The following is a 14,822-nucleotide window of genomic DNA, read 5'->3' on the forward strand; positions in this document are numbered from 1 at the left end:
ATCGCAAAAATTTTAATTTTTTTAAAATCACAGTGTCGTCTAAACGTGCGGTCAGCAAACGACTTCGAGTGGTTGAAACAGTGCCGCTTCTATTTCAAGGAGGATGCTGACAAGACTTGGATTTCAGTGACAGATGTCACATTCACTTATCAGAATGAATATTTGGGATGTACCGAGCGACTGGTTATCACGCCTTTAACGGATAGGTTCTCTTATTTACTTATTTCCCCTTATTCCTTTTTATAGATTTAATAAAATGATTAAATATTTTTAAACAACAAAGAGTGATGATTATTGACGGGATGAATTCACGTTCATTCACAAGGAGGACAAAAGACCTTCTTATCTTCTATTGGAAGACAATGAATGCAGGTCGCTTCCAACAGATCTTATTGAAAAATCTATGCATGAGGTCTATATTTGGCAGTGAAGTGATCTCCAGAGTCGATGATGACATTCTTTTTAAAAATATTTAAGTGAAACGTGAACAGATCATTGTTATAATAGGCGTGTTTTGAACTCGGCGTCAATATTTGGAAATTTATTCATTGTCTGCTTAAAAGGCAGATTCGCTGTCCTCTAAGCAAGGCGACCTAATAGTGTCAATAGTGTATTAATAATATTTGATCTTCTTTCATATAATATATAGAAGTGAATAAAGGTCAAAAATGTTCCTTAAAATGTATATTGAAACTGTATAAATGTGTTATTTGAAATTATTTGTGATCATAACAGATGCTATATAACACTGGCACAAGCACTGGCGATGAGTATGGGCGGTGCGCCTTGCGGGCCCGCTGGGACTGGGAAGACAGAGACTGTAAAAGATATGGGTAAAACCTTGGCTAAGTACGTAGTAGTATTCAACTGCTCCGATCAAATGGATTACAGGTAAGGAAAGAGTAGTGATCATTTACATAAATGCATTTGGTCATAAAAGTAATAATTGATGTAAACGGTAAATATATTTTAATAAACGATTGTTACACACACTTGTGCACATAACAAAAAAAATATTTTCAGGATACTCATGGCACCCATTTAATACATTATACATCAGTGCGACATTTAATAATGACTTTTAACACTAAAAACAAATAATAATCAACACGTGTACTACAGGATTACATGTCTTATAACAGTTTTTGATTATTAAACTCTAAAATAACTGATTGACACATTGAGCTATGCTGTTTTTAACTTTCAGAGGCCTGGGTCGTATTTATAAAGGTCTCGCGCAATCCGGTTCATGGGGCTGTTTCGACGAGTTTAACCGCATTGAGCTGCCAGTGTTATCAGTAGCTGCACAGCAAGTCGCGGTAGTGCTGGCAGCCAAGAAAGAAAAGAAGAAAACTTTTCTTTTCACGGACGGTGACATGTCTGACATGTCTCCAGAGTTCGGCATTTTTATTACGATGGTAATATTTTAGATTTATCATCTTTGTTTATGCTTTAGCTAAATTATTATTTTGAAAACCAAAGCATATTTATTATTATTAAATAAAGTGACCAACATAGCCTAACGAATTGCCAAGTGGCAATGGGCAGGCCACAAAGCGAATGACCACTGGTGCCTTAAAGTTCTGGAATAGTGACAATCGATTTTGTTGAGGTCATCGGCAAATGTTGCAGGCCGTTTTCATCTGGTTCTGTTGGAAATCTACGTGAAGGCTTATGTCCATCAGAGGACATCGTATGGCTAAAATGTTGATAATGATTAAAGTAATAAACTATTCTCATTAGGACACAAAGCCCTTACTATTAATAAATGTTATTTATTATCTGTTAATTAAACCAAACTTCAGAATCCAGGTTACGCAGGACGTAAGGAGCTTCCAGAAAATTTGAAAATACAGTTCCGCACTGTAGCTATGATGGTGCCTGATAGACAGATCATCATAAGAGTTAAATTAGCCTCGTGCGGTTTTCTTGAAAATATCACTCTAGCTCGAAAATTTTATACACTTTACAAACTGTGTGAAGAACAGTTAACTAAACAGGTTAGTGTGTAAAAGCGTCACTGCGCAACATTTTTTACATATACAAGTTTAAACCAACAAACTTTTTTTTAATTTTAATACACCTCTGCCATTATTACTACTATCTAAATAAATTACAGATATTAACAATCCCTCTCAACTTTCACGTTTAATGTATATACCAGCAATCACATCTAAAATAATAAAAGAAATTCTTTGTATTAATAATGATTAAAAATAGGTGTTAACGATTTAAAGGAGACAATATGTAGCTCATTTGGCAGCAAAACTTTCGAAGCACACCTATTTCCAATCAACCTATATAAAAAGGCCACTATAAAATAAGTAACTTTAATTTATTTCGTCTATTGATATGCAACAGGACAATAAATTCTGGCACTAGGAAGACTATAACGACATGAGTGAGCAATAATTGTTTTAATATGTAAAAGACCGACTTTCGTAAAACATTTTTTTCATTCATTGCGTTATTCATTATTTGTGAAATAACTGATTTTTGTATAGAGTGTACTATACATTAATTGATAACAAAAGAGTTAAACATTTCGCCTAACATTTACCGTTTTAAAGATTTTACAACTATTTCCAATCACCGTGTACATGTATTTTAAAAAATAAAGAAAAATATACCATTGCTTAACAATAATTAAGTACAGTATTGTACGAAACATTTATCACTATTATCTATAAAACTTATTGGACGTGGCCTTCATTGGCCACAACACCGTCCTTTAAACGTCGAGGCCAGTTATTAATGACAGTATGCACTCTTCTTATGGTAAAATTCTTCACTGCCAATCATATGGATTGTTTTTAGGGACTTATCCAATATATCATGTAGCATATTCTCTAAAATGAACCTAAATCTTAATCCAATGGATTAAAATCAGGACTAGATGACACTCTTCGACTCTGATGAAGTCCGAAACGTTTCTAACCAAGATTTGGAGAATCGACCCGGCGCCCATTGTGAGGACCGTTCTTGCTTATTGAACATGATGTTGTTAAGAGGTTTAAATACTTTCTCATGTATCTTGATACGTTTGTGCCAACATTTTGATACTATTTTCACTAATATATGGCTCAGTCGCTCCTTCATAACAAAACACCCCACCAAACATCATTAAAGTCGGATAATGGCCACGTTACACTCTGTTGACAAGTAAGAAAAGTTAAAAGCTTTCAACATTAATGGTTATTTTGTTTGTTAAAGTATTGCTCAATTGTCAAAAAAAAAATATCCGTAAATAAAACTTTACTATGACCGCCCTTTGCGTACAGCTTAATTAGTTGTTTTCATTTTACCTCCTTATTCTTTTTAAAATTATCAGTTAAATAATGACCAGTGCGTCTTTTATAAGCTGCATGTCTTAAATCATCTTTTAAAATACGTAACATGGTTCTAGGTGCTATCTTCATCTCCCGAGATAAAATCTTTTGCTTTTAGACAGGATTTGTTCGAATTCTTTCCCTTACTGCTTTGATCGCCTTTTTCGTACAAAAACTACATGACCGGCCAGATCTTTTTCTGTCACAAACAGAGGAGATTTTATTGCTCTGGTACTCAAACATTTGACTAATACCAACCAAAAGAAGAATTTCAAAATAGTATTTAGTACTATATTTAATTTATGCAATGCCATCAGTGATTCGTTTATCTTTGTTACCCCACTCAATTTTATGTAGAATTTTTTTTTAAATATATTGACGCGAATATAAGATACGACAATGAAGAATCATCAAAAAATCACAGATTCCACATTCAAAAATGAGACTTTTTTTAATTGTAACAGTATTTATGACCTGACTAAATATTTTATGAAATCTATTTATACATATATTTTATGAATATATTCACTTTTAGGTTCACTACGATTTTGGGCTACGCAATATTCTTTCTGTATTGCGAACACTGGGTGCAGTCAAACGTGTCAATTCAAGGGACAACGAAAGTACAATCGTGATGCGTGTCCTGCGAGACATGAATTTATCGAAATTAATTGACGAGGACGAACCTCTTTTCATTTCCTTAGTAGCTGATTTGTTTCCCAACCAAGTATTAGAAAAAACTACATATCCTGATTTAGAAGAGGCAATTAAAAAGCAAGTTGAACTAGCTGGCTTAATTTATCATCCTCCGTGGGTATTGAAAATTATACAGGTGATTAATTTATCTTAATAGTATGTTAGCGTTAGGGAGATAGTGTCTAATTATTGTCGGACATCTTAGCGACGCCCCTTGAATAAGAAAAACTCTAAGTCTTCACATTGATCAATTTAAATAAAGCCATCGGAATGGATGTGTCTCTCTAATTTACTATAATTTAGTTGAAGTCTTTATTTTCTTGACACTTTAAAAAAATATTTTTTACAACATTTTTAATTAATTAAATTTAAAAACTGCTAGCTTTACGAAACCCAAAGAGTGCGACACGGAATTATGATACTTGGACCACCAGGAGCTGGAAAAACTACTTGTATACACACGTTGATGACTGCCTTGTCTGACATAGAAGATCCTCACAGGTGCAAAAACAGTCTTTTATTAATTTCTTAAATAAGTAAACTTTATTATTTTTTAATTAATCAATAAAATATTGCAGAGAAATGCGTATGAATCCAAAAGCTATCACAGCAGCACAAATGTTTGGTCGTCTGGATGTTGCTACAAATGATTGGACCGATGGTATATTTTCAGCTTTATGGCGAAAAACATTAAAAATTAAAACAGGCGAACACATGTGGTTAGTTCTGGATGGACCCGTAGACAGTATTTGGATCGAAAATTTGAATTCGGTACTCGATGATAATAAGACTTTAACTTTAGCTAACGGTGATCGCTTAACCATGTCTCCCACTTCGAAGATAATTTTCGAACCAGAAAACATTGACAATGCTTCGCCAGCGACTGTCTCACGTAATGGAATGGTTTATATGAGCTCTTCAGGCCTGGATTGGGAACCAGGTACACGTTTGTAACATAAATAAGTATAGTTTATATGATTTCTTTACAAACATTACAAATAAATTCTGTATTACAGTTGTCAATGCTTGGCTAATGACGCGATCTCAAAAGGAGCAAGAACTTTTCAGTGTACTATTTGAACAGACATTTGTAAATGCTTACACGTGGTGTACACAAAACCTTACTTTTAGTATGCGTGTACTTCAAAGCAATATAGTATTTCAAATGCTTAATTTATTAGAAGGACTAATACCTCCACAAATTGTAGAAATCGAAGATCCCTCCGCTAGTAAATCAGTAAACGGTGATGCCGAAGATGATGATGAAAAAGAAAAAAGCGAAGAAATTATACTCTTTACTCAAGAACATTTACAAAAGAATTATACATTTTCATTAATATGGGGTCTAGGATCTCTTCTTGAAACAGAAGATAGAACTAAGTTTGACCAATATATGAAAAAGTCCTTCAAAGAAACCCTGGAATTACCGAAACATCCTAGTAATAAACCAAGTATAGTTTTCGATTTCTACGTCAAACACCCTGGTAAATGGGAATTGTGGGATGACTTAATGACTAACTACCAATACCCTGATACAGCAGCGCCCGATTACTCCAGCATTCTAGTGCCTATTGTAGATAATGTTAGAATTAACTACTTAATCAATTGTATAGCTAAACAAGGGAAAGCTGTACTTCTATTAGGAGAACAAGGATCAGCCAAAACTGTCATGATGAAGGCATATATGAAAAATGCAAACCCAGAACAGTACATGGGGCGATCGTTTAATTTCTCTTCAGCTACGAGTCCTTATCACTTTCAGAAAACTATAGAGAGCTATGTAGAAAAACGAAGTGGAATGACTTTCGGCCCCCCCGGAGGGAAAAAGATGTTAGTCTTCATCGACGATATAAATCTTCCACAAATTAATGAATGGGGTGACCAAATAACAAACGAAATCGTAAGACAAACCATGAGTATGGGTGGATTTTACAGTTTGGAAAAACCCGGAGATTTTACTACTATCGTCGATATACATTTCTTAGGAGCTATGGGGCAGCCAGGTTATACGTTCACATAAAATAAAATATTACAAACGTAATTCTGAAATCTTATATCAATAATTAGCTTTTTCATTTCAGGTGGCGGACGTAATGATATTCCTCCTCGCCTAAAAAGACAATTCTCTATATTCAATTGCCCTTTGCCAAATAATGAATCAATCGATAAAATATTTAAAGTTATAGGCGAAGGTCACTATAACGCAAAACGAGGATTTACTACTGAAGTGCGATCACTAATAAAAAAAGTTATACCTTTGACTCGAGAACTGTGGACACGAACACGTCTTAAATTATTACCCACACCAGCCAAGTTTCATTACGTATTCTCTTTAAGAGATTTATCAAGAGTATGGCAAGGTATGGTCGGAACTCTTTCTACTGTCATAGAGTCGGAAAAGTGTCTCATGCTTTTGTGGAAACACGAATGTTCACGTGTATTCTCAGACAGATTTACGCATCAAACTGACAAGGATTGGTTTAACGATACATTGTACGAAATTGCATCAGATATTATGGGAGTAGAGTACAAAAAAATGATGGAAAAAGATCCGGTTTTCGTTGACTTTATGAGGTAGTTTTAAAAGTTAATTGTTTGACTAATCCTTTTTAAAATTATTAAAAAAAACACAATTTATTTCTATATTTTAAGGGATGCGCCAGAACCAACGGGCGAAGAAGGTGAAGATGCAGATATGGAATTGCCAAAAGTATACGAACCGGTGTTTGATTTCAGCGAATTAAGAGATAGATTAGACATGTTTCTTTCACAATTCAATGAAATGGTTAGGGGTTCTGGAATGGATTTAGTATTTTTTCCGGATGCAATGCTTCACTTAGTGAAAATATCTCGCGTTATAAGACATCCTAGAGGAAATGTAATGTTAGTGGGAGTAGGCGGCTCTGGGAAACAATCATTAACAAAGCTATCGACGTTTATAGCTGGATATCGCTCATTTCAAATTGCTCTAACAAGGTCATATAACGTTGGAAACTTTTTAGAAGATCTCAAATTACTTTACCGCTCTTGTGGCGTACAAGGAAAAGGGACGACATTTATATTTACAGACTTAGATATTAAAGAAGAGGGATTTTTAGAATATTTGAATAATATTCTTTCATCCGGCGTCATATCAAATTTATTCACTAAAGACGAACAGCAAGAAATTATTTCAGAATTGACGCCAATTATGAAACGTGAAAATCAGAAAAGAACTTTGACTAATGAACTGGTTATGGAGTATTTTCTTAATAGAACCTGTCAAAATCTGCACGTTGTTTTATGCTTTTCACCTGTAAGTATTTTTAGATGATAATGTTAATGCTTCATACTTTTCAAAGTTGTATTATTGTTAATATTTTTAGGTCAGTGAAGCGTTTAGATATCGTGCTTTGCGATTTCCTGCCCTCATATCTGGATGCACTATAGACTGGTTTCAGCCTTGGCCCAAAGATGCGTTAGTTTCAGTAGCCGATCATTTTTTGGCAGAATTTGAAATTGAATGTACGAAAGAAGTCAAAAAGGAGCTTGTGACGGTACTAGGAACAATACAAGATGTGGTATCTAAAGTATCAGCGGACTATTTCCAAAGATTTCGAAGATCTTCTCATGTTACTCCAAAATCTTACCTTAGTTTTATAGGAGGCTATAAATCAATATATCAAATGAAACAAAAAGAACTAGGTGATGGAGCTCTGAGAATGGATACAGGATTAGAAAAACTTCGCGAAGCCTCAATTTCTGTGGAAGTTTTGAAGAAAGATTTAGCTATAATGGAACAAGATTTAGCTTTTGCGTCTGAAAAGGCCGATAGAGTTTTGACAGAAGTAACAGAAAGAGCTATGCAGGCCGAGATAGTGAAGAATCAAGTACAAATAGTGAAAGAAAAGGCAGAGGCCCTAGTGGCTTACATTGCAGAAGAAAAGGAAAAAGCAGAAATAAAATTGGAAGCTGCTAAGCCGGCTCTTGAAGAAGCTGAAGCAGCTCTTAATACTATAAAGCCAGCCCACATAGCAACTGTTAGAAAGCTAGGAAGACCACCTCATCTTATAATGAGAATAATGGATTGTGTATTAATTTTATTTCAACGCAGGTTACATCCGTTAATACCCGATACTGCTGCACCATGCCCTAAGCCATCATGGGCTGAATCTCTTAAAGTTAGTATTATTTCTTAACATAGTTATTATTAAAATAATAATGGTACTTATTTAAGCTTCCTAATTTCATTTATTTACAGATGATGGCTAGTACAACTTTTCTGTTACAACTACAAAACTATCCAAAAGATATAATCAACAATGAAATGGTAGAACACTTAGTTCCCTATTTTGAAATGGAAGATTATAACATGGATACAGCTAAACGTGTATGCGGTGATGTTGCTGGTTTATTGTCCTGGACAAAAGCAATGGCTTTTTTCCATAGTGTTAATAAAGAAGTTTTACCTTTGAAGGCGAATCTTCTTTTGCAAGAAGCTAGACTAAAAGTACGCCTGATTTTAGTAATAATTATAATTTTTATCTTATAAACAAAAACATTAAAATTCTGATCAACATTGCAGGTAGCAATGGAAGATCTAGCATCGGCAGAAAGACAATTAGAAGAGAGAGAAATGTCTTTACGAAAAGTAAAAGAACAATATGAATCTGCCGTCTCTGAAAAACAACAACTTACCGATGCCGCAAACGTTTGTTTACGAAAAATGACAGCAGCAACGGCTTTGATAAATGGCTTGGGCGGTGAAAAAATTAGATGGACTCAACAAAGCAAAGATTTCAAGGAACAACTCGGACGATTGGTTGGTGATGTAGTATTAGCAACAGGATTTTTGTCTTATTGTGGACCTTATAATCAGGAGTTTAGAAACAGTTTATTTCACACTTGGATGGAAATTCTCCAAAGTAAATATATACCAGTTACAAACAATTTAAATATTACAAATATGCTCATTGAAAGTGCTACTATATCCGAATGGACACTTCAGGGCTTGCCGAACGATGAGCTTTCTGTTCAAAATGCTTTAATCGTTACCAAGTCTAGTTCCTATCCGCTCTTAGTGGATCCACAAAGTCAGGGGAAAAATTGGATTAAGAATAAAGAGAGCACTAATGAACTTCAAATAACCTCATTAAACCATAAATACTTTCGAACTCATCTTGAAGATAGTTTATCTCTTGGTAGACCTCTTCTTATCGAAGATGTTGGTGTCGAATTGGATCCTGTCATAGATAATGTTTTAGAGAAGAATTTTATTAAATCTGGTTCCATTGAAAAAGTTATTGTGGGAGACAAGGAATGTGATGTTATGCCTGGTTTTATGCTTTATATCACAACTAAATTACCAAATCCAGCGTATTCTCCCGAAATTAGTGCTAAAACTTCTATTATTGACTTTACTGTTACTATGCAAGGACTTGAAGACCAGCTGTTGGGTCGAGTTATTTTAATGGAAAAGTCTGATCTGGAAGAAGAGCGCGTTGCTCTATTTGAATCGGTCATGAAAAATCAACGAAGTATGAAAGAATTAGAAAGTAATTTACTTTGTAGATTGACATCATCAGAAGGGTCTTTAGTCGACGATGAAGCTCTCATTCAAGTATTGCAAATAACTAAAACAACAGCGGAGGAAGTAAATGAGAAACTGATAGTGGCAGAAGTAACAGAGAAAAAAATCGTTAAAGCCAGAGAAGAATTTAGGGCAGTAGCCGCTAGAGGTTCGATTTTATATTTTCTGATCGTCGAAATGAGTAACGTAAATATTATGTATCAAAATTCACTTAAACAATTTCTTAATATATTTGATAATTCTATAACTAAATCGACTAAAAGTAATATAACAGAAGAAAGAATAAACTTGATATTGAAATATCTTACTCATGAAGTGTGGGCATTTACTTTACGCAGTTTATACGAACGACATAAAGCTTTATTTACGCTGATGTTGGCAATGAAAATAGACTGTCATCGGGGTCTTATATCCCATGAGGAATTTATGGCGTTTGTGAAAGGTGGAGCATCTCTTGATTTAAATGCAGTAACTCCAAAACCTTATAAATGGATTTTAGATATTACATGGCTTAATCTAGTAGAAATTAGTAAACTGAAAACATTCTCTGACGTCCTTCAAAAAGTAAGTGTGTTCAAAAGCACAATTAGTGTGAAAATTTCCAAATTTGTTTATACTATCTTTAAAATTTGTGTTAATAGATAACTGCTAATGAAAAGGAATGGCGTATCTGGTATGAAAAATCAAAACCTGAAGAGGAAGTTATTCCTTCTGGCTATAATGATAGTCTTGACGTTTTTCGCAAATTGCTGCTTATAAGGTCTTGGAGCCCAGATCGAACTCTTTCACAGGCAAGGAAGTATATAGTAGGTAAGATTAGAACTGAGTGTTTTTTTAACTATTTCAAACGATGAATTAACAATATAGTTTCGCTGTAGTATGTATTGTATATTAAAACCTGAATATCGCTATGTGATCACTGACCACGGAAAGGAAGAGAGAGTAAACACGACCATACGCTCTACGTATGCGCTCCGAACACGCGGTAAGGCAGTTCCGGTCACACTATACTCTGACTATTATATAATTACAAAAAAAAAAAAAAAATTGAAAAGTTAAATTATCACTTAAAGCTCTCTCTCTCTTATAATGACGCCAATTTTTATGCCAATAATTATGCCATTAATACTCTGTAATAGGATATAGATATAGAGCTAACCTAGATACAAAAATAATCATAGATGTAAAAAATCATTTGTTATTTTTATAGATTCACTTGGTGCTGAATACGGAGAAGGGCGCATCCTTAATCTAGAAAGTACATGGGAAGAGTCTGAGCCTCGTACTCCGCTTATTTGCATACTGTCAATTGGATCAGATCCTTCTGCACAGATTGCAACATTGGCTAAGTCTAAAGAAATAGGTACTTGATGTTTATATAGCAACTTTGTTCCTATATGTTTATATTCGAACATTTGTTAAGTATAATATCCTATTGTTGACAGTCTTGAAAGCCGTATCAATGGGGCAAGGTCAAGAAATCGTCGCCCGAAAAATGATAACAGATTCAATGAGTCAAGGTGGCTGGGTTTTACTTCAAAATATCCATTTGTCGCTCCCATTTTGCGTCGAAGCAATGGATTCTTTAATAGAAACTGAACATATGCAAGAGAGTTTTCGACTTTGGCTCACAACAGAAGTGCATGCAGATTTTCCTATAGGTTTGCTACAGATGGCTATTAAATTTACGAATGAACCTCCACAGGGTATTCGCGCGAGTATGAAAAGAACCTATCAAAACATTACCCAAGACTCTTTAGATTATTCCTCGTTATCTCAATGGCCTCCGCTCCTATATGCTGTAGCGTTTTTACATACCATCGTACAAGAGAGAAGAAAATTTGGACCACTGGGTTGGAACATCCCTTACGAATTTAATCAAGCCGATTACGCTGCAAGCGTTCAATTTATCCAGAATCATTTAGATGACATTGATCCTAAGAAAGGGATTTCATGGCCAACCATCTGTTACATGCTGGGAGAAGTGCAGTATGGAGGACGTGTCACGGATGACTTTGACAAACGCTTGCTGACAACATTCACCAATGTATGGTTCTGTGACGTGCTACTAAGACCTGGTTTTGAATTTTATAAAGGTTACAAGGTGCCACAAACTAGAAACCTCCAAGGATATATAGATTACATTAACCAACTACCTTTAACTGACACTCCAGAAGTGTTTGGATTGCACAGTAACGCTGATATTACGTATCAAATAAACAGCGCTAAGGATATTTTGGACACTATACTTAGCGTCCAGCCTAAGGAAGGAGGAAGTCAAGGTGGAGAAACCAGAGAATGCATAGTCTATCGTCTAGCTGAAGACATGTTGGAAAAGTTACCTAAGCAATATGTTAGCTTCGAAGTACGAGAGGCCTTACAAAAGATGGGAGCATTCTTACCAATGAATATCTTTTTAAGGTATCTTTTTATTTTTGATTATTGTTATGCTAATAATCAGAATCATGTAAGGAGAAATGTTGATTTTAATATTATTATAGTCAATGTAGCAATACCCTTGTAATGATCACGCTGTTGGCGCACTGGCCCCATAGATTGATGAAATTACGTTTCTTTTTCTTACGAAATAGCTGCTGAGAAAAATTCTATTTCTCATAGCTTTTCTACGCCGGGAGATAACTGGAAACGGCAAAATATAATACGCAAATGTTATAAAATAAATGCAACAATGGATCGACATGCGACTAATGATGGCAAGCATTAGCCTCAAGATTACTACTGTTTAATTTTCATCATCATCATCCTTTTATCCATAAGATGTTCACTGCTGAATACAGGCCTCCCACAATGACTTCATGTAATACCTGTTGAAAGCGATTAGTATTCAGCATGTTCCAACGACCTTAACAAAGGCGTTTTATACCTTGTAACAAAAATATTCACGGACGATTGGATCATCACGGCATCTTCCGGCCATGCTTTCCACACACCCTTGTTTAGTTTTAAATAGTGATGCACAAAATTTGTTGTTCAGTACTCAATTTCTAAATTTACAGACAAGAAATAGACAGGATACAGCGAGTTATTAAAACTGTGCATACCACTTTATGTGATTTAAAATTGGCTATCGATGGCACAATTGTTATGAGTCAAGGATTGCGAGAATCGTTGGATGCTATGTATGATGCAAGAATACCTAATCAGTGGTCAAAGGTAACCTTTATAAATGCTTATTTTTTCGTTGGAGATTGTTTTTTTAAGACACCAGGTAAATAACAGAAGTGATAAAAATATAAATGATTAGAAACAGTTTTTTTGTATAGGTATCATGGGAATCGGCAACATTAGGGTTTTGGTACACGGAGCTTTTAGAGCGAGAGCAACAATATAGAGCTTGGTTGCGTAATGGCCGCCCACACACGTTTTGGATGACAGGATTTTTTAATCCACAAGGTTTTCTCACAGCTATGAGACAGGTTTGTTTTTTTAGCTTTAATATTTTACTTCAATTGAAGAACAAGCAATTCAAAAATTCTTTGTTTAATTGACAACGGACATATCTTGACAATGACATCGAGTCTACCACCTGTTAGAATAAAATGGCTGACATAAAAGACCTGAAAAGAATAAACGAAAGAAACTCAGGGAAACTTTTTTTTATAAATAATATAAAATGACATATTTTTATGAACATTGAAAAACCAATTAAATTATTCCCAAGGTGTGCCTATCTTAGCCCTTAGCGCGCATTAAAATGACCACTGATGAAGATTAACCCAAATAACAGACTGGGTTTACACATTGTTGACGGGCAATTTTACTGTAAATTAATGTCGTGTCACCGGCCAGGTATTGTTTTTGCATAAATTTTATGCAACTCTTTTATTTGAGAATGGTACAACTTCAAAGCTAACAAGGTCTGCGTAACGAATAAATCAAAAATACCGCTATCAAAAAATGAAATCGTTACCTACTTCCTACCCTACTGATAGTCGGAGCATCACTAAGTTCAATAGTTACACCAGGAATATTTAAATAATTCTATAAGTTTCGCGTAATATCATGTTCGTTTCACTCTTCTTTCAAATCGTCTTTACTATCCTGATGCTACAATACTTCTTTTTTGATATTTTGATGACCTAATATTAGTCAGTGTCATTTTCACAGTTACCACAATTTGATTCATAGCCACTGGGACAATCCGATAAAGAATCTGCGTATAATCATTGAAAGATTCTTCGTTACGCTCTAACGTTTTTTTTAATCAATAAATTTTACAACAAAAGATTTGGCAACGATCTTTTTAAGAGAGAGAAAACAGCTTGTATTATACTGACAAAGAATTGCATTGCATGGTCGCCAACAGCGTTAACAGTGATGAAAAAACACGCATCACGAGTTTACTCGTGGCCGGACGGCAACGTTCGGCCTTAAAAACAAGAGTTAACTCGTGATCGGTCAACAATGTGTCAAGAACTACTCAACAGCAGACCACATCCACACAAAAGTATAATGAATTTGACGTGCTACTATAAATTACATTAATTGATGATTTATAGGAATTAAACTCCATTTCAACAGCGCTGCGATATGCTTAGGAGCTAAATGACTAATACTCTAAGCACCGAATACTATTTACCAAGAAAAATCCCAGAATAGTTCGAATCTGTAGTTAAGCTATTACATAACATTTAAATCTATATTGTCATCAGGAAGTAACAAGAAGCCACAAAGGATGGGCTCTTGACTCAGTAGTTCTGCAAAATCATATTACTAAACTAAATCGAGAAGATGTTCTCGAGGGGCCTTCAGAAGGCGTTTATGTGTACGGGTTATTCCTGGAAGGTATGACTTATAAACTTAACGCTTTTTACATATCCTGTACATATCATGTACGTTCTTAACTTATTTACAGGAGCGTCCCTTGACCGGAAAACAGGAAAGCTGATCGAATCCAAACCTAAAGTACTTTACGAGCAAATGCCAGTTATATATATATTCGCAATAAACACGACCGCAGGGAAAGATCCCAGGTTGTACGAGTGTCCAATATACAGAAAGCCTCAGAGAACTGACGCAAAGTACGTGGGCTCCATTGACTTCGAAACCGACAGCAATCCCCGACACTGGACGTTAAGAGGAGTAGCGTTACTGTGTGACATAAAATAAATAAAAACCACCACTTTACTATATTTATTATTAATTCTACATACTCGAAATCGAAAAACAAAATACAATACACATCATTGAATTAATAAATAGAAATA

General features: G+C 34.9%; 1 protein-coding gene across 1 annotated transcript in view; it reads left to right on the top strand.

Moving 5' to 3' along the window:
* The window catches only part of Dhc1 (Dynein heavy chain 1), a 35,881-nt gene extending 21,152 nt beyond the window's left edge, over window positions 1-14,729 (top strand). Inside the window, exons 24-43 of the mRNA XM_068764583.1 lie at window positions 34-206; window positions 736-891; window positions 1,208-1,418; window positions 1,806-2,000; window positions 3,865-4,161; window positions 4,408-4,526; window positions 4,604-4,965; window positions 5,042-6,028; window positions 6,107-6,395; window positions 6,642-7,320; window positions 7,391-8,185; window positions 8,266-8,514; window positions 8,590-10,158; window positions 10,236-10,404; window positions 10,805-10,957; window positions 11,040-12,015; window positions 12,612-12,768; window positions 12,879-13,031; window positions 14,268-14,400; window positions 14,471-14,729. Of these exons, the coding sequence (XP_068620684.1) occupies window positions 34-206; window positions 736-891; window positions 1,208-1,418; window positions 1,806-2,000; window positions 3,865-4,161; window positions 4,408-4,526; window positions 4,604-4,965; window positions 5,042-6,028; window positions 6,107-6,395; window positions 6,642-7,320; window positions 7,391-8,185; window positions 8,266-8,514; window positions 8,590-10,158; window positions 10,236-10,404; window positions 10,805-10,957; window positions 11,040-12,015; window positions 12,612-12,768; window positions 12,879-13,031; window positions 14,268-14,400; window positions 14,471-14,724 (8,076 nt within the window). The 3' untranslated portion in view covers window positions 14,725-14,729. The remainder of the gene's footprint in view (window positions 1-33; window positions 207-735; window positions 892-1,207; window positions 1,419-1,805; window positions 2,001-3,864; window positions 4,162-4,407; window positions 4,527-4,603; window positions 4,966-5,041; window positions 6,029-6,106; window positions 6,396-6,641; window positions 7,321-7,390; window positions 8,186-8,265; window positions 8,515-8,589; window positions 10,159-10,235; window positions 10,405-10,804; window positions 10,958-11,039; window positions 12,016-12,611; window positions 12,769-12,878; window positions 13,032-14,267; window positions 14,401-14,470) is intronic.
* Window positions 14,730-14,822: the final 93 nt, after the last annotated feature.

The sequence above is a fragment of the Battus philenor genome, unplaced genomic scaffold (assembly GCF_028537555.1).
Source record: "Battus philenor isolate CCGP_79_NKW_IND1 unplaced genomic scaffold, ilBatPhil1.0.hap1 SCAF_1, whole genome shotgun sequence".
Classification (NCBI taxonomy): domain Eukaryota; kingdom Metazoa; phylum Arthropoda; class Insecta; order Lepidoptera; family Papilionidae; genus Battus; species Battus philenor.